The sequence below is a fragment of the Carcharodon carcharias genome, chromosome 10 (assembly GCF_017639515.1).
Source record: "Carcharodon carcharias isolate sCarCar2 chromosome 10, sCarCar2.pri, whole genome shotgun sequence".
NCBI classification, from domain to species: Eukaryota; Metazoa; Chordata; class Chondrichthyes; order Lamniformes; family Lamnidae; genus Carcharodon; species Carcharodon carcharias.
Genome location: NC_054476.1, coordinates 8,671,315 through 8,698,673, shown reverse-complemented (window position 1 = coordinate 8,698,673; position 27,359 = coordinate 8,671,315). Strand labels below are relative to the sequence as shown.

The 27,359-nt window shown below is 44.0% G+C and overlaps 1 protein-coding gene across 2 annotated transcripts in view; it reads right to left on the bottom strand.

The window, feature by feature from the left end:
• ttc17 (tetratricopeptide repeat domain 17) overlaps positions 1-21,790 on the bottom strand; it is a 117,051-nt gene extending 95,261 nt beyond the window's left edge. Inside the window, exons 1-4 of one of the 2 annotated variants that reach the window (XM_041198127.1) lie at positions 21,638-21,790; positions 4,431-4,520; positions 2,865-3,034; positions 1,041-1,152 (exon numbers count right to left, since the gene is read on the bottom strand). In XM_041198127.1, the coding sequence (XP_041054061.1) occupies positions 1,041-1,152; positions 2,865-3,034; positions 4,431-4,520; positions 21,638-21,775 (510 nt within the window). In that variant the 5' untranslated portion in view covers positions 21,776-21,790. The remainder of the gene's footprint in view (positions 1-1,040; positions 1,153-2,864; positions 3,035-4,430; positions 4,521-21,637) is intronic. The other variant, XM_041198128.1, reaches the window with a different exon arrangement.
• Between the last annotated feature and the right edge of the window lie 5,569 nt (positions 21,791-27,359).

Here is a 27,359-nt window from a genome sequence, read left to right as displayed (position 1 = left end):
ATGATTTCCCCCTCATAAATCCATGTTGACGCTGTCCGATTCTGCCACTGTTTTCCACGTGCTCAGCTATTAAATCTTTTATAACAGACTCATATCGGCAACGAACCCTGATACATAAAGTTGATTGCTTTTTAATTAGATTAAAATGAAATGTTAACATTGTTTCACTCTGATTATTAGCATCCAGAACTCCCATACAAGATGCAGGTTTAAACTCTCACTACTTTGTCAACAGTTTAACACTAAACAATTCAGAACACAGTGAATTTACATTTTGCTTATTGTCACTCAGAGTGAAATCGGTAACAAGTATAAAACATTAACTGTAAATATGGGGCTGCTTAAACTTAATTTATTCAGAACCCTTGTAACAAGCACAAGATAATTTTTAAGCTCCTCAGATGGGGCTGGATTTGAATGCAAATCGAAAGAGTTAAAGGAATGCCATACAGAGTACTCTTGCACATAAATTTTTGATCAGAGGCAGAAAGACATTTTAAAATGTCCTCAGTAAAATGACATCAAAACTGATGTTGTTTCACATTTACTGGTACATTCCAGAAATAAAATTAAATTGCCAGTTAGAGGTATGCACCTCCTTCATAGGAACTCCAGGGCTGCCATTGTGCATACAATTAATTATAGCTTGAAAGGCAGAATTTTGAGGTAGCTATGGATCAGCAGAACTTTGATCCAGTACAGTTCTAGGCTTAGCTTCAAAGTGTCACTTTGTCCTGCTACATCCTTTCATACTTTACTAAAACACTTCTCAACTGTTCTCTTCATCCTTTCCATAAACTCCTTACTGCCTGCTCAGTTTCTATTTCCCTCGTGCAAATAAATTAGTTTTTTTTTTCATGAACCGTACTAAATAAATGTAAATTACTGTTGCCTTTTATTTACTTTGGAACAATTAAAATTTTAAAAAGGCCACCTCCAAAGTAACCTATCAGAAGTTAGGGCTTTAACCAATTAAGAAAGAGTGTTATTTTAAGTACAATTCCTATCCTGATCAAATGAATCTTCAACAAAGCATTTACCCTCAAGTGCTGAAAGGCATGAATACTAAATGGAAGCTCCATCGTTTTTGTACAGTCTGGTGTTTCTAGGTCTGGAGGTAATGGGGCTTTTGCATCAATGTATTCTTCAGGACTACAAAAAAGAACAATGTGTCAATCTCTGCAATTTACAATAAGCTGTAGCAATGATTAAAAAAAACTACTGGAAGGTAAATTGGTTTGAAAATACAGATACCCATAATATACACACATATATACCCACAGACAAATTATGCATACATGTGTGGGGGCAAAAAGACGAGAAACATTTGTTTAAAAATCAAGTTGCAAGCTTATAAATTAATATCCACAAAGAATTAGAGCCCTCACATAAATTAGTCATTTCTTTTCGTGAAGTATTGATTTCACAATTCAGTGAGTGCAGATTTAAGTTCAAAGTCTGCAGTACCTATCAATCCCTGTCATATATAATTCAGTCAACTCTTGGGGTGTGCCTTTACAGTCCCAAAGTAGTGGAATTCCACCTCAAAAGAGGAATAATTACTTTTTTATGTTCTAGAGTACCTACTGGATAATCAAAAACAAAAACAGAATTACCTGGAAGAACTCAGCAGGTCTGGCAGCATCGGCGGAGAAGGAAAGAGTTGACGTTTCGAGTCCTCATGACCCTTCGACAGAACTGTCAGTTCTGTTGAAGGGTCATGAGGACTCGAAACTTCAACTCTTTTCTTCTCCGCCGATGCTGCCAGACCTGCTGAGTTTTTCCAGGTAATTCTGTTTTTGTTTTGGATTTCCAGCATCCGCAGTTTTTTTGTTTTTATCTACTGGATAATCAAGTTGATTGGTTAACAACTGTAAATAGGTTCTGGCTTTTACTCACATTTAATGCTAATTGAAGAACAGTATTTTCATAAATTAATGCCAACTGCATAGGACCAGGAAAAAAATGGTGGGATTTACTGTAACTTGCATTACCAGTTCACCTCTGATGCAAGGCATAACTATTCAGATGTTCTTCTGCATCAAGCGACAACTCTAATGTCATCATGAACACAATAGGTTTTAATTGTGTGTTAATTATGCTGTTAAGATACAAAGGTAAAGGCCACTGTTTAATTAAATACCTAGAGCACTTATAAAGATAATCTTGCCCCTTTAAGAGGCTATCAATATGTTTAATTGGTTTATTTGATTAATCAGTATTTTATTTTATTGTTACTCAGAAGAGGATAAAGAGAAACTGCTGGGTCACTGGGTTAGGAGGTGGGAGAGGCAGAGGCAGATATGTTATGCTGCAAGCTGTGAATAAATATCAAGAAAAGCATTCATGTCTTGCTTCATTCTTCACCAACTGGCTTGGGATTGGTTTAACAAAAGGGATCATTTCCCTAAGAAATGCTAGAAAATCAAAGCCAAGGATGGAGCTGGATACCAGTTAGGAAATGATAGTCCTAGCTGAATGGCACTATGCAAACTATTTCCTTCTGCAAGTGCCTCCCACATATCATTAATGCATGACCCAGATATTGATCTTCAGAGCTCCCTTTGGAGTTACTCCTGTACTCATATTCATGATGGACATGGACATCACTACATCTCTGGTGTGATGAGAGCAGAAATGGCAAATACAGGGCACTAGTCAGTGCAAACTATTCTCTGAACTGTTTGTGATGGTCAGTACCTTGGAGGTGGATTGCTACCTTGAACTTCACCACCAAGTGAATTAAAGCAGGTATTAAAGAACTACACCTTGCCACGGACAGCACTATTCCTTGGCTCTGACTATGCAGACGCTAAATAAAAAATAATCTGGTGAATGGTACACAACATAGCAAGGGAGATAACCTGATATCCTTGCTCTCGAGAGAAATGTATGTTCCATCATATAGATCGAGGTCCCCGAGGGGCACTTTGGCTTTAATGCAGTCAGAGTCCTCTTTGTAGTGTCTCTGTTCCAAACCTGTGTCTCGATCTTCATTTTCTTCTATATGAATTTTCTGAGCTACTAAATGTTTCTGCGTACAGAGAAGATGAATTAATATTTTTAGTGGTCAAAGATAAGGCTTTAAGACTACTTTTTCTATCTGAACATGACATTACCGAGGATAAATTGTTCCACAATAAAGACACACTACCTCAATAAATGTCATTGTTTTAAGATAGAACAAGTTGTATCATAATTCCTAAATAACGCATAACTGGAATCAATAAGACTTGATAATAATCTTTGGCTGCAACTTAAATAGTAGCCAAGTTTAAGTTTTTCTGGAACCTGCATTGTTCTTTTACTAATCAAATGAGTGCAAACACTCATGTTCCCCAAACAGCTTTTGTCACAATTTGCTTAGTGAGTGTTTTGCCAACTTGGTGTCAAAAATGGAAGGTTGCAATTAATAAAGAATTAAACAAAAATGATGAAGATACTTCTGTTAGATTATTTTTCCTTTTGATTTAGTAGCAATCTTCCTCTTCCTTTTCATTCAAATACTCTGTTCACATACGTCAATTCAGCAAGTCTTAAAGGAAGATGAAATGAACTGATATTCTGCTCCCAACATTACACACTGAAACTGGTTTGCTGGGAAGGAGTGTGTATAATCACACAACCAGGGCTGCTCAATGGACCTTTTCTTCTATTTGCGAGACATGTCATCCCACTTTCAACCTTGGTTACAATCATTTTACCCATGTTAACATATCACCAGGTTCCATCCTGATGATTTTAATAGCCAGTGGCTTCACCAAAAATGTCTCAATCTCCTGTGAAGTGATGCATTTGACAACTGATGCACCAAATTTGGCATTCCTTCATGTCACACAGTGGGATCTCAAATTTGTTACCTGGACGGATTTGATATGCTCAAGATTATAATTTGATATAGATTTTCCTCCTTTTCATGAGATCTCCACAGCAATTTTGTTCAGGTTATATATCTCCTACCCCTGAATTCTCATGAAGCTCAGTCTGTCTGGATTTGGATTCAGTCCACAAAAATCCAAATCTCCAGAACAAATAAATCTAAAGGTTGAGTACTTAATAATAAATCTTTTGCCTGTTGTATTAGTCAAATTGAAAATTTTCAGTGATTCAAAATCCAAATGGAAAGAAGTAAAAATTCAGTAACAAGTTTTTGATAAAAAACGTGAGATGTCAGAAGAACAATAACTTCCATAACGATTCTTAAGTAAACTGAAATGGGAAGTTTACAAGAAAGAATAATCAGCTTGGTAGTCAGATTGTCTTTCAAGTTACTACCAGTATTCTTTAGTCTATATTACAAAACAAAATGTTATATTAACCTTTTCTAATAATGATCTCATAACATCTGAAAGATTCCAGCTGTTTCATTAAAATTCCTCCTTCCTCAAGTTTTATGCAACTTAGTCAAATAAAAGGATTTCTCAACCTACTTCCAACTCTTTGAGGTAGTTGACTGTCGCTTCCTGTCTCATGAACACCACCAAATCATGGGGATGTTTCAAATTAAGAGGGGAATCCACCTGCCAAAAACAGAAACATGATAGTATTTCCTTCCAGTCATCTCAAATTACATTTTTACAGCTGCACAGCCACATTGTCACAACTTGCACACATTTTAAGATAGCATTTTAGATAGTATTTCACCATTTCTCTCAAACATCTCAACGCATTCGGCATACAACTAATCAAGAGATGTGCTTGATGAAGTCAATGAGGCTAGCTGTACTCAGATATTCCAAGTCTCATTTTCCCTAAAGCCTGGAAATACCAATCAGCCTTTACTCGTTCTAGGAGCTTTAAAGGCTGAAGTCAAATGCTGTTGAAAGCAGAAAGGAAAAAAAAGGACCTGACAACAGCTTCATGAGTAGGATCAACAAATCTTCTAAGCCACATAATAGACATGTGTCAGAGTAGGGGGTGTTCTTAATTTGGAGTGAGAAGGCACTGTTGGAGCAAAGTTCAGAAAGCTTCACTTTGCATCTTGACCACACATGCAACTCTCCATTTCCCAGCACAAATATTTTTCATTTTGATAAGCACTAGGATTCAAGATTTTGCAGTAGGGAGGTCACCTTCAGAAGTGTATGTTTGCATGCTTGGGCTGCTGACCTCTATCCTGTATCTGTGGATTTTGGTTTGACGGTTAGAATCCAAACGTGATGTGAAGCTCTGTGTAGTATGTACACAAACAAGATGTTGTTCAAAGTGATCTCAGTTAGAAATATTTGGCAACTAGCTGACCAGGCCAACAGAAAAACACATGTACATTTACAGGGCACTTGCAGCTGTCAAAACTCAGTCCAAGCTCCACGGCCGACATTGCTGGCTCGGAGCTCACAACCCCAAAATCTCATCCTGCGGCCTCACTGGGGTTTGAGGCCCACAGTTTGGTAACCCCTGCACTAGAGCAGAGGTGGAGGTGAAGATGTGGTTGAACAAATGAAGGACTGCAGAAATGTAACGGCAAATGAAAGGACAAGCACCCAACAGTTGGGAACAATCTGAAATTATCCTGTGTCAGTCAGGTGGAACCACCTGATATGTGGGAATGTGTCATATTTTTTGTTATGCATTATAAATTAAAGTGAGTGCACTCAAAAAATAAAGTAGCTCATCAATTCATATGAAGCCTTTTCTCATCAAGTGTTTGTTCAGTTTGCATTTAGAATTCCACCATTATGAATACTGTGGCTACAAGAGCAGGTCAGAGGCTAGGATTCCTGTGGCAAGTCACTCAGCTGACTTGATTGGCATCCCTTCCACAAACATTCACTCCCTCCACCACCGACGCGCAGTGGCAGCAGTATGTACCATCCACAGGGTGCACTGCAGGAACTCACCAAGCCTCCTTAGACAGCACCTTTCAAACTCACGACCACTACCATCTAGAAGGACAAGGGCAGCAGACACATGGGAATGCCACCACCTGGAAGTTCCCCTCCAAGCCACTCACCTTCCTGACTTGGAAATATACTGCCATCCCTTCACTGTCGCTGGGTCAAAATCCTGAAACTCCCTCCCTAACATAACAATGGGTGTGTCTATGCCACATGGACTGCAGCAGTTCAGGAAGGCAACTCACCACCACCTTCTCCAGGGCAATTAGGGATGGGCAATAAATGCTGGCCTGGCAGCAAAGCCCACATCCCATGAATGAATAAAAAAAGTGAAACAGTCAGTGCAAAAGGAACAAATTCCTATCTTGCATCACAAGGTGAGGCTTGTCACATTCCTGGGTATGCTATTGAACATGCAGATGTACAGCAGCAACAGTCAACTGCATTTAAGAGCAACTGACACCACTGAACCCAAGATACCTACGGCAGACCAAAATTCATAACGCCCCCTCAAATCTGTCTGCGTCTACTACCTGCAACTTTAGAAACTTACTCTAAAACATATTTCTGTAGCCAAACTTTCAGAAAGTCCTCTTAATTGCTCTCTCCCTCCTTGGTTCAGCAACCATTTCTTTACACCTAACAGTGAAGTAATATCTAAAGACAGATAATCACTGCCCTCATGAACTCAGATTCATTTGAATGGCTAATTTAGTGTACTGGAGCCCGAAAATACTTGAGCATTAAAAAATACTGTGGATAATGGAAGCCTAAAATATAAACTGATACTCAGCAAGTCAAGTAGCATTTCTTCTATTCATTCATGGGATGTGGGCATTACTGGCTGGTCAACATTACCCAAGCCTAAAAGATGTTGTTGCGCCAGCTTCTTGAACCACTGCAATACAGGTGGTGTAGGTACACTCACAGTGCTATTAGGACGAAGTTCCAGATTTTTGACCCAGCGACAATGAAGGAGAGAGAGGCTGTGTTCCACGGGATTCACAAAACTGCACTCCCACCTCTAATTATCAGCACAATTCCAGGTTGTTTGCAGACTGGTAGCTTCACTAAACTCGCAATGCCTCTGGGTTTCTCTGAACTCCACCCTGCTGCACTGAGCTATAAATGGCTCCTGGGGCTTCTCCAAGCCCTAACAGCCTAGCATGGAACCAATTATCTTGCACCACATTCTCAGCTCCCCAGGACATCTCTGAGTCCGAACTGCCTGGAGCCTGTGAACAGCAGTACCCTTTTGGTTTTTCCACTTCCCCAGCTGTCGAATACTCTGATAAATCAAAATCAGAGAATCTGAAGCTCCATCCATCTCCATGATGAATTAAACAAATTTAGTTCTGATTACCCAAAAAACTCTCTAGGCTACAGTGTAGAAACCATGTCTCCAGTTCTCCAGCTGAGTAAGCCCACTTGCTGTTTTAGGAACTTTCCTTTTGAGTTATTTACCTCTCAAGTCAACATGGCCTCAACCTTTTAAGTGTAATAGGCTCCAAGCTGCTTTCGTTCCATTAATCCCATTTTCTACAATTAAACATTATTCTTCCCAGAACTAAATATTACCTCTAAAATATTAACATCGACCATGAACTAGGTATTCATCATGGGTGATTGGACAAGCTGAGTGAGTGGGCAAATGCATGGCAGATGCAATATAATGTGGATAAATATGAGGTTATCCATTTTGGCAGCAAAAACTGGAAGGCAGATTATCTGAATGGCTATAAATTGAGAGAGGGGAATGTGTAACGAGACCTGGGTGTCTTCATGCACCAGTTGCTGAAGGTAAGCATGCAGGTGCAGCAGGCGGTAAAGAAGGCAAATGGTATTCATAACCAGACGATTCAAGTACAGGAACAGGGATGTCTTGCTGCAATTGTACAGGGCCTTGGTGAGAGCACACTTGGAATATTGTGTGCAGTTTTGGTCTCTTTATCTGAGGAAGGATGTTCTTGCTATAGAGGGAGTGCAGCAAAGGTTTATCAGACTGATTCCTGGGATGGCAGGACTGACATATGAGGAGAAATTGAGTCGGTTAGGATTATATTTGCTGGAGTTCAGAAGAATAAGGGGTATCTCATAGAAACCTATAAAGTTCTAACAGGGCTAGACAGGGTAGATGCAGGGAGGATGTTCCTGATGGTGGGGGAGTCCAGGACCAGGGGTCGCAGTCTGGGGATACCGGGTAGACTATTTAGGACTGAGATGAGGAGAAATTTCTTCACCCAGAGACTGGTGAGCCTGTGGACTTCATTACCACAGAAAGTAGTTGTGGCCAAAATATTTTATGCTTTCAAGAAGGAGTTAGATATAGCTCTTGGGGTGAAAGAGATCAAAGGATATGGGGAGAAAGCGGGAGCAGGCTATTGATTTGGATGATCAGCCATAATCATAATGAATGGTGGAGCCGGCTCGAAGGGCCGAATGGCCTACTCCTGCTCCTATTTTCTATATTTCTATCACAGATTACACAGAAAGGAATTTAAAAACTGAATGATTTTACAGTTCATTGGTCAGACAAACCTGCAGTGCTGTGTTTAGTTCTGCTAATATAAAAAATGATACACATGGATTGAAAAAAAAAGTAATGGGACTGTAATCAAATGTAAAAGGGATGAGTTACTAATCTTAACATAAAAACAAAATACTGCAAATGCTGAAGGCCTGAAGTGAAAAGAAAGTGCTGGAAAAACTCAGGTCTGGCAGCATATGCGGAGAGGGAAACAGAGTTAACAATGAGTTCAATATGACTCTTCTTCGGAACTGTTCCAAAGAGTATTGGACTCAAAACATTAACTCCGTCTCTCTCTACACAGATGCTGCCGGACCTAAGTGTTTCTACTGCTTTCTGTTTTTATATCAATCTTAACAGGCTGGAAAGATGGCAATTAAGTGAGGACTGCATTACAATGTGTCAAATATGAAATGGTATAGTTAAGGCAAACCTGGAATATTACCTCAAAGTAAATAGAACAAAACGTGGACAAAATCATCGGGGAAATTCAAATACAGTTGAAGTTTAACAGAATCAAAAGGTTGTGGTTTCAAACCCCACTCCAGAGACTTGAGCACAAAAATCTAGGCTCACGCTCCAGTGCAGCACTGAGAGAATGCTGTGTCAGTGGTGCTGTCTTTCAAATGAGGTGTTAAACCCGAGGCCCCATCTGCTCTTAGGTGTATGTAAAATATCCCATGACACTATTTTGAAGGGGAACAGGGAAGGTATTACTGGTCTGTTGGCCTATATTTATCCCTTAAAAACCAATATCACAAAAACAAACAGGTTACCTGGTCATTGCTATTTGTGAGAGCTCGCCGTGCGTGAATAGGCTGCTGCCTTTCCTACATTCCAACAGTAACAACACTTCAGAAGTGCTTCTTTGCTGTAAAGTGCTTTGGGCTATCCAGAGGCTGAGGTCAATGAAGGCACTATATAAATGCAAGTCTTTCTGTTTTCAGAGCTAAGTTGTGAATGTAGGAAGCTTCAATAAGTCAAGTCAAATAGCATTTTCTTCTCCTACCTTTTACGTTGCTGTATTTAGCTGCTAGGAGCTCTGCGTGAGTAATCATTGTCACTGATCCAACCATAGGGATGTGCAGATTTCCAGTGGGCAGCTTCCCAGAGCAGCATGTCCAAATTCAGTAGCTCACCCCATCAGGAAATGGCATAATACAAACTGTTAGGGTGCCTGAAAATAGCCCTCGAATAATAACTGTCCATTAAATTGGGATCCTTGTCAAATGTTCATGAACCTTTATAGTATATATAGTACCAAAATATTTGAGCGGGTTTTACTTAATTTTAAATGGCATTGCAAATCCAGATTAAGAAAAACTTGCACTCATATAGTGCCTTTCATGACTCAGGATGGCCCAAAGCATTGAGAAGCAATTACCACATAGATTCGTGCAAATGCTGAATTTGAGACCAATTCTTTAAGCCAAAAGTCGAGGGGTCAACTTTTACATGAAATTGCCTTCTACATGAATATATACAGTACTTTCATTTGAAGTGTAGTCACTGCTGTAATGTAGGGAAGCACAACCACCAATTAGTGTATAGCATGGTCCCACAAACAATGATTAGTTAAATGACAAGTGTTGTTTTTGATGTTGCAGGTTGAGAGGTAAGAAAAGACTTGGTCTTAAATAGCACCTTGCACGACTGCTGAACATCTCAAAGCGTTTTACAGCCAAAGTACTGTTCTAATGTAGGAAATGTGACAACCTATGATTACCAGTAAGGGGCACGCGAGGAGCCAGGCGACTATGCTAGAGTAAGACGGAGACTAAGTGAGTCGCAAATTAGGTTCACATGGTAAATTCTGGTAAGTCCTTTTCAGGTTTAACTATAGATTAAGAATCAAGATCTGACATAGCACTAACCTTCAAGTAAGTTAGGCTAGCTTGTTAAATTGAGAACTGCCTGGAGTGGCAATTATCTGTCAATCACCTGAAAATTGGTTCAAGTGGTTTTAATTACTGTAGCAGGAAGCTAAACTAGCTAGTGACTCATCAGAGGGTCTATAACAGAGACAGGCATTTCAAGCCGCACAGTTAGGGGCGCGCAAGGAAACTGGCAACTATGCCAAGTGAGACTGAGACCGAGTGAGTAGCGAATTAGGTTCATGTGGGAATTCGGTGCACAGGGAAAGAGATGTGGTATACATGGGAATTATTCTAAGTTAATTAAGAAGATAGTTAAATTAAGTTAACTAAATAACATAAGTAACAATGGCAGGACAGGTGTTATGCTGCAGCTGTGGAGCTTTAGGACACCAAGGCGATCCAAGACAAACACGTCCATCGAAAGTGCAAGCAGCTAGAGGAGTTCCAGATCAGGATTATTGATCTGGAGGCTGAACGGCAGATACTGTGCAACATAAAGGAGGGAGAGAAATGCATGGGCAATTTGTTCTAGAGGACAGTCACACCTCTTAGAATAGGGTGGTCTTCTTAGTCAGCGATGAGGGGCAGGAGGACGTGACCGTGAGTGAGGCAGGCAAAGTGGACAGCAGTGGAGAAATCTCAGATGTTGCAATTGTCAAACTGGTTTGAGGTGCTCACAAGCTGTGTGACGAAACCAAGATGAGCAGGCTGGCTATGGCACAGGAAACCATTCAAATGGGGTGGGGAGCAAACAGGGATGTAGTGGCAGTAGGGGTCTGCATACTGAGGTCGATTAACACTGTTCTCTGCAGCAAAGAGTGAGTGTCCAGGAGCTGTGTTGTCTGCCTGATGCCAGGGTTCAGGGGACATCTGCTCAGGGCTGGAAAGGAATTTGCAATGGAAGAGGGAAGATCTAGCGACATACATAGGATAAGGAAAGAGGTTCTGCATAGTCAGTATGAGAAGCGAGGTATCAAATTAAGAAGCAGAATCTCAAAGATAATGTCTTGATTATTACCTGAGCGATATGCAAATTGGCATAGCACATGTAAGATTGGAGAGATGAATTTGTGGCTCAAAGACTGGTTCATGGGGCACTGGCACCAGTACTTGGGAAAGTGAGGGCTGTACTCTTGGGACGGGCTATACCTGAACCGTGCTTGGACGAGTGTCCTTGCAAATCACATAACTAGGGAAGTAGGGAGGGCTTTAAACTAAACAAGGGCGGGCTGGGGGATCAAGCTTGGGTAGATGTGGCAAATCAAGGAGCAGATTCAATAGTAATGTAGGAAGTAAGGGTCATGGAATAGCAGGAAGGGATGGAGAGATAAAACTTGAGGATATGCCAAAAGACAAGACTAGTTGTTATCTGTGTAACAAAGGCAAAACTAAATGCTCTGTATCTGAATTTGCATAGCATTCATAACAAAGTAAATGAATTGATCTCGCACAGTGAAGTAAATAAATATGATCTGATAGTGATTACAGAGGCATGGCTGCAGGATGACAAGGATTGGGTCCTGAATATATGACATTCAAGAAGAATAAGAAGCTAGGTAAAGGTGGAGGGGTGGCACTGTTGATTAAGGATGGCATTGGTGTAATAGGTTGAGGTGATCTTGCTTCAGGAGATCAGGATGTAGAATCGGTTTGGGTGGAGATGAGGAATAGTAGGGAAAAAAAGTCACGAGTAGGAGTGGTCTTCAGGCCCCCTAATAGTAGCCATGATGTAGGACAAAGTATGCAAGAAGAAATATTGGGTGCGTGTGATAAAGGGACAACAATAACCATGGGTGATTTTAAAAAACAGATTGGCAGTAGTAGCCTGGAAGAGGAGTTCATAGAATGCTTAGAAGGTAGAGCAACATGTTCTGGAACCAACCAGAGAGCAGATTATATTAGACTTGGTATTGCGTAATGTGACAGGATTAGTTAATGAGTGTTGTGATATGGCAGGTGGTATTTGCCAGGCTGACCAAATCCACAAGGGAAACTTGGCCAGGCTATCACAACGATTTTGCAATTTATATTTAATACGAGAAGGTTTGTACACTGAAATCAGAAAAATGAATCCGCTATCACCATTAGAAATTTTAAAGATTAATTTAAAACATTTATTAAGAAAAAACTAAAATGCGCACACAAAATTACAATTACACAGTTGTAAAAGTTCCCAAAATTTCTACTAAACCAGGCTTCCAAAGGCTTTTAACAAAACTTTGATTACTGGAACAGCAAACTTCTGCAGGGTGGTTCGAGGCTTTTTCCCCACCAATCTGTTTCACAGTCAGCTTTCAAGATCTCACATTGTCACACCTCACAAAGCCCTCCATCCTTCTTTAGAGAAACTCCAGGTAATCAGGAAGAGTGGGCATGGTTTTGTGAAAGGGAAATCATGTTTAACCAATTTATTGGAGTTCTTTGAAGGAGTAACATGCACCATGGATAAAAGAAAGCCTAAAGAAGTGCTGTATTAGGATTTCCAGAAGGCATATGATAAGGTGCCATATCAAAGGTTACTGCAGAAAATAAAAGCACATGGTGTAGGGGGTAACATATTAGCATGTACAGCATATTGGCTGGCTGGCTGACAAAAAACAGTATGCATAAATGGGTCTTTTTCTGATTGACAGTATATGACGAGTGGAGTCCCACTGAGGCCTGTGCTGGGGGCCTCAACTTTTTTCAAATTATATCAATAACTTAGATGAGGGGAGCGAAAGCATGATAGCTAAATTTGCAGGCGGCACAAAGATAGGTAGCAAAGTATGGTGCGAAGAGGACATAAGGAGGCTGCAGACAGATATAGATAGGTTGAGTGAGCGGGCAAAAATCTTACAAATGGAGTTTAATGTGGGAAAATGTGAAGTTGTTCACTTTGGTAGGGAGAATAAAAAAGCAGAGTATTACTTAAACAGCGAACAGCTGCAGAATTCCAAACTGCAGGGGGATCTAAATGTTCTGGTGCATGAGACACAAAAAGTTAGTATGCAAGTACAGAAGGTAATTAAGGCGGCTAATGGAATGCTATCCTTTATCATGAGAGGAATTGGACAGTGAGGATGTTATGTTTCAGTTGTACAGGGCATTGGTGAGACCGCATCATGAGTAGTGTGTGCAGTTTTGGTCTTCTTATTTAAGGAAGGGCGTAAGTGCATTGGAGATGTTTCAGAGGAGGTTTACTAGATTGATATGTGAGATGAGCAAGTTGTCTTATGAGGGTAGGTTAGACAGATTAGGCTTGTTTCCACTGGAGTTTAGAAGATTGAGGGATAACTTGATTGAAGTATATGACAAGGTGGATGTGGAAAGGATATTTCCTCTTGCGGGTGAATCCAGAACAAAGGGGTACTCTTTTAATGTGATTTTTTTTTCTCTAAGGGTTGGGAGATTTTGGAACTCTCTGCCTCAGAAGGTAGTGGAGGTGGGGGTCACTGAATATTTTTAAGGCGGAGGTAGATTGATTCCCTTGCCTGACAAAAATCTAAAGTTATCGGAGGTAGATAGAAATTTGGAATTCTAAACAAACAGATCAGCCACGATTTTATTGAAATACGGAGCAGGCTTGAGGGGCTGAATGGCCTAGTTCTGCTCCTATTTCATATGTGTGCACAGCAAGCTCCAACAAACAGCAATGTAATAAGGGCCAGATAATCTGTTTTTTTTTGTGATGTTGGTTAGGGGATAAATATTGCCCAGGGCACTGGGGCTAACTTAGGTCCTTTTCTTTGAATGAGTGCCATGTAATCTTTTACAAACAGTTGTTTGGTAGTACAGAACTTAAATATTGCTGAAAAGAGAGGCATGTTGCTAAAGCTTTTTATCTTGCATTCATCAGGATAAACACAAGAATGCCAAATTTCAATCAATCAAAACAAATTAATTATACTACAGGAGAAAAGGGTGCGGTTGGGTTGGCAAATTGACTCTGATTGGCCGAGGCATTTTGTTTTTGGCTTTGCAAGCGTGGGCTAGTTGAGTATAGTCTGTACTCTGAATCCATTAGCAGGTTGCTCATAATGGCAATCAGCCAATCATTGGGATGTATGGTCTATGTACCTGGCATCACACTAGCACAAATTCAAATACCACATTGCTCAATTGTGGGGTAGGCAGAATGTCAAAACCAAGTGCAATGCTATTGGTTATTTGCGGCTATTGTGGTATCCGAAAGACTTAATCTTTGTGGAAGTTTAGATGTGTTAAGCACATTATTTTGCCTTTTCAAGTACTAGAATTTTATCTCACACATCCTTTACAACATGATTTCTTTAGAAAAATAACAATTGTCTGAATACTTTGGTAAAACGAAGTCTACATTACAAAAGGCTTTTCTTATATTAATTTTATAATGCAAAGTAAAATAATTACTTTGTAATGTTAAGAGTGCACTTCAATGTACTCTCCAGTTTGAGAGGACATTTGCTTCAGCCTACACTTTATAGAGTCATGGAGGTCTACAGCACAGAAAAAGGCCCTTCGGCTCCTCCCCTTAACAAACCTTTCTCAGCTATGACATAACAATCTCAGCTATTGAGTCAGAGGAATGTGATAATTTGAAGCCAGTTTGATCTGAAGCCCAACAGGTTTGGAAACAACACTCATAAGTCAAGTCATCTCAACATACTCTTATTACTAAGCAGCTGCCTGAACTGACACACTGACATAATCCCAATGGTGCACTGGACAAATAGAGAAGGAGACCTGATATATTCTCTCAAAAATAATTTTGACTCATGTGAAGATACTAAGCCAAATATATTCATATTCAATCATATCTTGGCTAACATCTTCCAGCATCCACTTCTGTTCTTATAGAATTAAGGATTTCAGTACAGGAAAGCCCTTGTGGCCATTTTTTTTACTTCAAAAGACACAGAATAACCTCAAACAGGGGGACTTGAACAGTACAAAGGACAATGGCTTGGAGTTTTGGATAGTAATAAAGGTGAGGCTGCCACCCTTGCTTTTGTTATTACATGATGCTGACAGCAACTTCAGATTTCCGCATTTCACTGTGCACGTGTGAATGCCAGAAGCTGCTGTCAGCAATCGCCTGTTCCTCCACAGGATGCGCTCTAACAGTTTTCACAGGTGGAATGTTTAGAAATCACTGGTTCATTGTGAACCTCAGATAATGACCCATTATTCTCACTGCAGAAACCAATAAAAATACTAAGGCTTGTTCAATTGACAATTTTTAAAACAGTAAAGTCATCATTGCTGAACAACCTCTATGGCCCTGTCAAACTTACATTTTACAAGCTGTACTCTCATTCCCTCAGAATGTGTAGAAATTAATTAAAATTTTTAAAATTAATGTTCTGCTATTTGTGTTTCTCTCATAATCCCATGTATGTTCACATATTTATTTTTCTTTCTGTAGAAGTTTTAAAAATCATTTACGGGATGTGGGCATCGCTGGCTGGGCCAGCATTTATTGCCCACCCCTAATTGCCCTTGAGAAGGTGGTGGTGAGCTGTCTTCTTGAACCGCTGCAGTGGTGTAAGTACATCCACAGTGCTGGTAGGTAGGGAGTTCCAGGATTTTGTTCCAGCAACATATTTCCAAGTCAGGATGGTGAGTGGCTTGGAAGGGAACTTGCAGGTGGTGGTGTTCCCATGTATCTGCTGCCCTTGTCCTTCTAGATGGTAGCGGTCATGGGTTTGGAAGGTGCTGCCTAAGGAGCCTTGGTGAGTTCCTGCGGTGCATCATGTGGATGGCACACACTGCAGCTACTGTGCCTCAGTAATGGAGGAAGTGAATGTTTGTGGAAAGGATGCCAACCAAGTGGGCTGCTTTACATTGGTTATATTGTTGTTCTTGCTCCAAATTGAGATGATCTTAATACTGGGTGCCCTAGAATATATTGAAGGAAGCAGTGTAATCACAGATGGCTTATATTGCCTGCATTTTACATCCTGCTTCGCTACTGGTGAGAATGATTCAAACTGCCTGTTTCCGGCTCTAGTTTCTAGATGTCATTGATCTACAGTAGAAGGTGCTAACTGGAAAAAATGAAACCTATGCTTTGAAGCCTGCTAAATCTCTATGGACAGCTTTACCCGACATCAGCAACCAACATCGTCCGTTCATTGCTGATTGCAAAATTGGGCCCATTACCCGTCATCGTGTTCTCTGCTCTAATGAGTAATACCGTACCTAATCCTCTGTTATCACACTGCTTCATTCAATATACTCTAGGGCTGCCAGTATTAAGATCATCTCAATTTGGCTTCCACTAAAAGCAGTGCAAGAACACCAACATAACCATGTTCTGCAAACAGATGACTTTTCAAATAAAATCTAGTGGTGTTTTCTCCTCTCTCCTGATTTGGATCCTCAATGGATGGTTACATGAAGGCTGCATCAATTTTTACTTTTCATGGTAGTAAAAATCCCAACAAATTCCATGAAACTGAAATCCTGCTTAAAGTTAAATTCAGTGCTAGTTGATATATTTCAAATTACCAATGCTTTATCAAAACTATTAAAAATCATAAATACTACTATAGTCTCTAAAAACAACTGATAGCGCTGCACTTAGATTTTCAAAGAACATTTCGCAAGGTGCCACTGTTTTCATTCTCTCCCATCAAAATTCTTAAGTGCAGTTTGGATACGGAAGAGTGGCATGGCAATATTGACAATATTCATAATTTGCCAGATTAAGGAATGAAGTTAGTCTGCTATGCTAAGAAAATCTAGGTAGTTCAGTCGGACAAACTAAAACATTCGCTTTACAAACTTTTAAAAAGGTATAAGCTAATCCGCTTTTGCCTTTCCTGTATACAGGCAGCGAGAAATTAAGTTATATGACATACTCTGACAGAAAGCGCATGCCACTGATCTTGCAGATAGATATTGTTTTAGCCACTTTCATGCACTTAATCATATTTATTTCAGATTTCACAGTGATTTAAAAAAATCAACAGTCATTACATTGAAATCAGGACAGGATTCTTGAGAAGCCCATTTAATAGGATGGGATCTGGAGACTGCAGATGCCATCAGAGGCTATAACATTTAATGCACAACTCTGTCACAAAGCTTTATTTTTATCTCACTTGATCCTTATATCTTTTCTGACTCAAGGATACACTTTTAAAAAATGTAGCTCATACACTTCTGAACTATTAAATTAATATAAATCAGCTGTTTATCAGGACTGCGCAGTGCCATGCCTGAACTTTAAACAATCATGCTTTTTGCGGGGGGGGGGGGGTTGGGAAGGAGGAGGACGAAATGGTGGCAGAGTGGTATTGTCACTGGGTTAGTAATCCAGAGGCCCAGGATAATGCTCTGGGGACATGGGTTCAAATCCCACCACGGCAGCTGGTGGAATTTAAGTTCAATTAATAAATCTGGAATTGAGAGCTAGTATCAGCAAAGAGACCATCTCGATCATCATCAGTTGTTGTAAAAACCCATCTGGTTCACTGTCCTTACCTGGTCTAGTCTACATCTAACTCCAGACCCACAGTAATGTGGTTGACTTTTAACTGCCTTCTGAAATGGCCAAACAAGCACCTCAGCTCAAAAGGCAATTAGGGATGGGCAACAGATGGGTTTTGCCTGCGATGCCTACATCCCAAAGAACTTTTTAAAAAAATCACTGCCTGGATGCAAAACAGATACATCACCAATTTTTGAATCCACTTGATTTTGATTTCACTATGGAATGACAAGTAGGTGGATTCCACGACGCACAGTGATTCACCGTGTTGGGTTACCGCCCAAACAATCAAGGTGAAAATTACCCCTGTAGAGTTTAAGTTATACCTAAAGCGCCAAATTTCAAGTTTGTGAGGTCAATCACAGAACATGAAGCTACTAGCTTACAGACAATATTACAAAGGGGACCAACTACAAGATGCTCCCTTTCATGCCATCACTTCCAATAAAAGGAGAACCTATTAGATTTTTAATTGATGAAATTTTCTCATGACAATAACAGGCTTCATTTCTCAGCATGCAGAAATCTGGGAATTTATCACCAACCCTAGATATTTTTTACATGAACAGGGACAACAATGTCTGAAAATGCTCTATATCGATCAAAACGGAGTAGCTTTACATGTCCAAAATCACTATTCGTCAGCTGCAACTCAACAGTTTATAAAAATGCTTAAGAAATGTACTTTGTTCATTTAAGAAACTGACAATTGATATTGAAATGTGGAACAAAATCATGTTAATTTTATACTGCTCCTTGATCAGTACTGTACAAAAACAACCACCCAACTGAACCATTCTTTTGTTCTACATCACCTCTTCATAGAAAAGCATTGAGAAATAAACTGAAACTGTCCATCGCGCTTTTCTGCTATTGAATCTCTATTTATAACTCTGAGGTCAGCTCGTCACAGTAAACCCAAATACCACAGATTTAAAGCATCAAATGACTTGTTAAACATCTACACGTGACATATCAATAGCTCCTGGTGTTGCAATGTAATCACTACAAGCCCCAACACAAAAACAACTTGTGGGCACGTATCTGATTTACACACAAAAACAATCATTTTAACAAAACAACCATCGATCAGATTAAGATTAGTCCACAGCTTTAATGTTTTAGCGAGAATACATAAAATGTACAAGATGTAAATATTGAAATAAAAGTGGAATTTTACTTTGAGACACATTTATTCGGCGTATGGTGTAGATATTTGTAAAGTTAATTTAATATAGCATACTCTTCTGACTACCATATATTATGCATATTTAGGCCAGATAAATGCATGGATAAATCTCTAATCCAGATTTTATATTCACATACATTAGCTGATAAGTTTGGTAAACAAGCTACACACAAATGCAGCATTTTATTTTCTTTTTGAAAGAATTCTGCAGGAGATAAAAACAAAATACTGTGGATGCTGGAAATCTGAAATAAGAACAGAAAATGTGGAAAAATCCAGCAAATCTGGCAGCATCTGCGGAGAGAGAAACAGAGTTAACATTGCGAGTCTGTGTGACTTTTTCATACAGGCTCGAAACGTTAACTCTTTCTCTCTCCACAGATGATGCCAGACCTGCTGGTTTTTCCAGCAATTTCTGTTTTGAGTTTGGAGTACTGGCAATTGTTATATAGTGTATGAATAATGATAGTTGAGAGCTATAATTTCATCATGGCTTTCTGAAACCACAAGAGCCAACACAAACATTTCTGATCAGCAATATCCAAAGATTCAACCACTGTCTAGGAGGCAATTTTCTATGGTTTTAACTCAAATCAAAAAATTAGTGCTCTTTTCACCCATCCAGTACAGGCGTGAATTGCTGATTTTAATGTGAACCATTGAAAACTAAGAAAATGGGGATTGCAGCATTTCAAACAAATAGTCATTAGGTAGTTCAGACCTTGAGCTTCAAACAATTAAATTCCAAACTCCAATATAACAAGTCAATTTGACATAGAATACCCACAGTTATACCAGTTTGTTACGTTGCTCGCTTCAGTACTGCCCTAAAGAACGAGTGTGTGCACCGAAAAAGATTATTGGAGAGGTGAAACATGTTAGTCCTCACCAGTTATATCCACTTTTAAGACTTACCAAAACACAAAGACAAACCAACGGATCTGAAGCATATATAAATAAATCACTCAAAGCAAGGACAGTTTTTCAAATATAGCCAAACTCCCGCCAGAGGAACATGAAGTGTAATCTCTCAGTCTTGGACTGGGATAACCTTACAAAACCTGAAAAGAGTGGTCCAGCAGCGATAACACTCCTCCTGTCACAACCTTAAAACAGGAAGAGATAAGACACTTGTCTCCACATACCCCCTCCCCTTCTCCCACCACTCACACCTACTCCCCATCCCTAGCCCCCTCCCCTCTCCTTTTCTTCCCCACATTCTTCTTCCTTTTCTTCCCCCCTCCCTTCCTCTCTGCCTCCACACCCTGTTCTTTCCTCTTGCCCCCTCCCTCTCGTTCCTCTTCCTCCCTCCCCCTCTCCTCTCCCCTCCCCACTCCTCTCCCTCTTCCCTCCCTCCCCCTTTTCTCCCTCCTCCACACCCCCTCTTCCCTACCTCCCCCTCTCCTCCTCCTCATCCCTCCCCTCTCCTCTCCCTCTTCCCTCTCTCCCACCTCTCCTCACCCCCTCTTCCCTCCTCATCCCTCCCCTCTCCTCTCCCTCTTCCCTCTCTCCCACCTCTCCTCTCCCTCTTCCCTCTCTCCCACCTCTCCTCATCCCCTCTTCCCTCTCTCCCACCTCTCCTCATCCCCTCTTCCCTACCTCCCCCTCCACTCCCCTTCCCTCCCCCTCGTCCCTCCTCCTCCCCTCCGGTCCTCTTCCCTCCCCCTCTCCTCTCCCTCTTCCCTCCCCCTCTCTCCTCTCCTTCCCACCCTCCCCCACTCTCCTCTCCCTCTTCCCACCCTCCCCCTCTCTCCTCTCCCTCTTCCCACCCTCCCCCTCTCTCCTCTCCCTCTTCCCACCCTCCCCCTCTCTCCTCTCCCTCTTCCCACCCTCCCCCTCTCTCCTCTCCCTCTTCCCACCCTCCCCCTCTCTCCTCTCCCTCTTCCCACCCTCCCCCTCTCTCCTCTCCCTCTTCCCACCCTCCCCCTCTCTCCTCTCCCTCTTCCCACCCTCCCCCTCTCTCCTCTCCCTCTTCCCACCCTCCCCCTCTCTCCTCTCCCTCTTCCCGCCCTCCCCCTCTCTCCTCTTCCTCTTCCTGCCCTCCCCTCTCTCCTCTTCCTCTTCCCGCCCTCCCCTCTCTCCCTCTTCCCGCCCTCCCCTCTCTCCCTCTTCCCGCCCTCCCCCTCTTCCCTCCCCTTCCCTCCATCCCCCCTCCTTCCTCCTTCCCTCCATTCCTTCTCCTCTCCCTCCACTCTCCTCCCTCCTCACCCTCTTCCCTACTTCCCCCGCTCACCTCCCCCTCTCCCCGTCCCTCCCCCTCCCCGTTCCTCCCCTCCCCCTCCTCATCCCTCCCCCCTCCTCCTCGTCCCTCCATTCCCCCCCTCTCCTCGTCCCTCCATTCCCCCCTCTCTCCTGTTCTTCTCTCCATTCCCCCTTCTCCTCCTCTTCCCACCCCCCTCTCCTCTTCCCTCCCCACCCCCCTCTCCTCCTCTTCCCTCCCCACCCCCCTCTCCTCCTCTTCCCTCCCCACCCCCCTCTCCTCCTCTTCCCTCCCCACCCCCCTCTCCTCCTCTTCCCTCCCCACCCCCCTCTCCTCCTCTTCCCTCCCCACCCCCCTCTCCTCCTCTTCCCTCCCCACCCCCCTCTCCTCCTCTTCCCTCCCCACCCCCCTCTCCTCCTCTTCCCTCCCCACCCCCCTCTCCTCCTCTTCCCTCCCCCTCTCCTCCTCTTCCCTCCCCCTCTCCTCCTCTTCCCTCCCCCCTCCCCCCCGCCTCTCCCCTCCCTCACTCCTCACTGTTCCTCCGGTCCTACCTGCTGCTGAATCTTCCCGTCCTCGGTCACAATCCAGTGTGTCGTGCCCAGCGAGCTCCTCAGGGCGCTTAGGAGGACGGCCAGCAGGAGCCGGGAGTGACCCTGACCGGCAGCTTCGCCCTGGCTCCGCGCCGCCATCTTTAATCCCACCTCCCTGCCAACAGACCGGAAGCACGTGACTGCACCGGAAACGGCGCCATGATTGTGCGGGGCACACTCAATTTCCCGCTCCAAGCAGGCCACACGGAGTGGTCACTGTGACTCGCTGACCCTCCCAATCACGGTCACTGTGGTCACTGCCCCTCACAATCATGGTCACTACCGCCACTGACCATCACAATCACGGTCACTGGTCACTGACCATCACAATCACGGTCACTGCGACTCACTGACCATCACAATCACGGTCACTGCGACTCACTGACCCTCACAATCACGGTCACTGCGACTCACTGACCATCACAATCACGGTCACTGCGACTCACTGACCATCACAATCACGGTCACTGTGACTCTCTGACCATCACAATCACGGTCACTGTGACTCACTGACCCTCACAATCACGGTCACTGCGACTCACTGACCATCACAATCACGGTCACTGCGACTCACTGACCATCACAATCACGGTCACTGTGACTCACTGACCCTCACAATCACGGTCACTGTGACTCACTGACCCTCACAATCACGGTCACTGTGACTCTCTGACCATCACAATCACGGTCACTGTGACTCTCTGACCATCACAATCACGGTCACTGTGACTCTCTGACCCTCACAATCACAGTCACTGCAACTCACTGACCCTCACAATCACGGTCACTGTGACTCTCTGACCATCACAATCACGGTCACTGCGACTCACTGACCATCACAATCACGGTCACTGCGACTCACTGACCATCACAATCACGGTCACTGTGACTCTCTGACCATCACAATCACGGTCACTGCGACTCACTGACCATCACAATCACGGTCACTGCGACTCACTGACCATCACAATCACGGTCACTGCGACTCACTGACCATCACAATCACGGTCACTGCGACTCTCTGACCATCACAATCACGGTCACTGCGACTCACTGACCATCACAATCACGGTCACTGTGACTCTCTGACCATCACAATCACGGTCACTGCGACTCACTGACCCTCACAATCACGGTCACTGCGACTCACTGACCCTCACAATCACGGTCACTGCGACTCTCTGACCATCACAATCACGGTCACTGCGACTCACTGACCCTCACAATCACGGTCACTGCGACTCACTGACCCTCACAATCACGGTCACTGCGACTCACTGACCCTCACAATCACGGTCACTGTGACTCTCTGACCATCACAATCACGGTCACTGCGACTCACTGACCCTCACAATCACGGTCACTGCGACTCACTGACCCTCACAATCACGGTCACTGCGACTCACTGACCCTCACAATCACGGTCACTGCGACTCACTGACCCTCACAATCACGGTCACTGCGACTCACTGACCCTCACAATCACGGTCACTGTGACTCACTGACCCTCACAATCACGGTCACTGTGACTCTCTGACCATCACAATCACGGTCACTGTGACTCTCTGACCCTCACAATCACGGTCACTGCGACTCACTGACCCTCACAGTCACGGTCACTGTGACTCTCTGACCCTCACAATCACGGTCACTGCGACTCACTGACCCTCACAATCACGGTCACTGGTCACTGACCATCACAATCACGGTCACTGCGACTCACTGACCCTCACAATCACGGTCACTGTGACTCACTGACCCTCACAATCACGGTCACTGTGACTCTCTGACCATCACAATCACGGTCACTGTGACTCTCTGACCCTCACAATCACGGTCACTGCGACTCACTGACCCTCACAGTCACGGTCACTGCGACTCACTGACCCTCACAATCACGGTCACTGCGACTCACTGACCCTCACAATCACGGTCACTGCGACTCTCTGACCATCACAATCACGGTCACTGCGACTCACTGACCCTCACAATCACGGTCACTGCGACTCACTGACCCTCACAATCACGGTCACTGCGACTCACTGACCCTCACAATCACGGTCACTGCGACTCACTGACCCTCACAATCACGGTCACTGCGACTCACTGACCATCACAATCACGGTCACTGTGACTCACTGACCCTCACAATCACGGTCACTGTGACTCTCTGACCCTCACAATCACGGTCACTGTGACTCTCTGACCATCACAATCACGGTCACTGCGACTCACTGACCCTCACAATCACGGTCACTGCGACTCACTGACCCTCACAATCACGGTCACTGCGACTCACTGACCATCACAATCACGGTCACTGCGACTCACTGACCATCACAATCACGGTCACTGCGACTCACTGACCATCACAATCACGGTCACTGGTCACTGACCCTCACAATCACGGTCACTGCGACTCACTGACCATCACAATCACAGTCACTGCGACTCACTGACCATCACAATCACGGTCACTGCGACTCACTGACCATCACAATCACTGCGACTCACTGACCATCACAATCACGGTCACTGCGACTCACTGACCCTCACAATCACGGTCACTGTGACTCTCTGACCATCACAATCACAGTCACTGCGACTCTCTGACCATCACAATCACGGTCACTGCGACTCACTGACCATCACAATCACGGTCACTGTGACTCTCTGACCCTCACAATCACGGTCACTGTGACTCTCTGACCATCACAATCACGGTCACTGCGACTCACTGACCCTCACAATCACGGTCACTGTGACTCTCTGACCATCACAATCACGGTCACTGCGACTCACTGACCCTCACAATCACGGTCACTGCGACTCACTGACCCTCACAATCACGGTCACTGCGACTCACTGACCCTCACAATCACGGTCACTGCGACTCACTGACCCTCACAATCACGGTCACTGCGACTCACTGACCCTCACAATCACGGTCACTGTGACTCACTGACCCTCACAATCACGGTCACTGTGACTCTCTGACCATCACAATCACGGTCACTGTGACTCTCTGACCCTCACAATCACGGTCACTGCGACTCACTGACCCTCACAGTCACGGTCACTGTGACTCTCTGACCCTCACAATCACGGTCACTGCGACTCACTGACCCTCACAATCACGGTCACTGGTCACTGACCATCACAATCACGGTCACTGCGACTCACTGACCCTCACAATCACGGTCACTGTGACTCACTGACCCTCACAATCACGGTCACTGTGACTCTCTGACCATCACAATCACGGTCACTGTGACTCTCTGACCCTCACAATCACGGTCACTGCGACTCACTGACCCTCACAGTCACGGTCACTGCGACTCACTGACCCTCACAATCACGGTCACTGCGACTCACTGACCCTCACAATCACGGTCACTGCGACTCTCTGACCATCACAATCACGGTCACTGCGACTCACTGACCCTCACAATCACGGTCACTGCGACTCACTGACCCTCACAATCACGGTCACTGCGACTCACTGACCCTCACAATCACGGTCACTGCGACTCACTGACCCTCACAATCACGGTCACTGCGACTCACTGACCCTCACAATCACGGTCACTGTGACTCACTGACCCTCACAATCACGGTCACTGTGACTCTCTGACCCTCACAATCACGGTCACTGTGACTCTCTGACCATCACAATCACGGTCACTGCGACTCACTGACCCTCACAATCACGGTCACTGCGACTCACTGACCATCACAATCACGGTCACTGCGACTCACTGACCATCACAATCACGGTCACTGCGACTCACTGACCATCACAATCACGGTCACTGCGACTCACTGACCATCACAATCACGGTCACTGGTCACTGACCCTCACAATCACGGTCACTGCGACTCACTGACCATCACAATCACAGTCACTGCGACTCACTGACCATCACAATCACGGTCACTGCGACTCACTGACCATCACAATCACTGCGACTCACTGACCATCACAATCACGGTCACTGCGACTCACTGACCCTCACAATCACGGTCACTGTGACTCTCTGACCATCACAATCACGGTCACTGCGACTCACTGACCCTCACAATCACGGTCACTGGTCGCTGACCCTCACAATCACGGTCACTGTGACTCTCTGACCATCACAATCACGGTCACTGCGACTCACTGACCATCACAATCATGGTCACTACCGCCACTGACCATCACAATCATGGTCACTACAGCCACTGACCCTCACAATCACGGTCACTGCGACTCACTGACCATCACAATCATGGTCACTACCGCCACTGACCATCACAATCACGGTCACTGTGACTCTCTGACCCTCACAATCACGGTCACTGCGACTCACTGACCCTCACAATCATGGTCACTGCGACTCACTGACCCTCACAATCATGGTCACTGCGACTCATTGACCATCACAATCACGGTCACTGCGACTCACTGACCCTCACAATCAGGGTCACTGCGACTCACTGACCCTCACAATCACGGTCACTGCCATTAACTGACCATCACAATCACGGTCACTGTGTCTCACTGACCATCACAATCATGGTCACTGACCATCACAATCACGGTCACTGTGACTCACTGACCCTCACAATCACGGTCACTGCGATTCACTGACCCTCACAATCACGGTCACTGCGACTCACTGACCCTCACAATCACGGTCACTGTGACTCACTGACCATCACAATCACAGTCACTGTGACTCTCTGACCCTCACAATCACTGTCCCTGTGACTCTCTGACCCTCACAATCACGGTCACTGGTCACTGACCATCACAATCACAGTCACTGCGACTCACTGACCCTCACAATCACGGTCACTGCGACTCACTGACCCTCACAATCACGGTCACTGCGACTCACTGACCCTCACAATCACAGTCACTGCGACTCACTGATTGCAATCATTGTCACTCACTGACCCTCACAATCACGGTCACTGCGACTCACTGACCCTCACAATCACGGTCACTGCGACTCACTGATTGCAATCATTGTCACTCACTGACCCTCACGATCATGGTCACTGCGACTCACTGACTGCAATCATTGTTACTCACTGTCCCTCACAGTCACTCTGGCTCACTGACCCTCACAATCATGGTCACTGTGGCTCACTGACCATCACAATCATGGTCACTGTGGCTCACTGACCATCACAATCTAGATCACTCACTTCCCCTCACAACCACATTCACTGTGGTTCACTGCCCCTCACAATCATGGTCATTTTGGCCCAGTGACCATTACAATTATGGTCACTCATTGCCCCTCACAATCATGGTCATCGTGACTCAGTGAACCTCCCAGTCATGGTCACTTTGTCTCACTGCCCCTCACAGCCATGGCCACCGCCCCTCAGTTCCAGAGGAAAATTTGCCTATGGGCCACACCCCTTTTGTTTGCGTTCTAAAACAAGAAGATGACGCACCGATCTCAGCAAGGATTTTTAAAATTAAAAGTAAAAGTTTTATTAACAGGAATAAAAGAAAACTTAAGCACACAAGATTACAGTTGCACAATTAAACCAGTCTTACAAAACATTCCACCAAAAAGACACTCTACTTGGTCAGACCCACAAGTAAACACCTTCCAGGCAACACTTTCATAGATGTTTAACTATAAAACTCCAGGAATACTATTGGACGATGTCACCGTCTTCT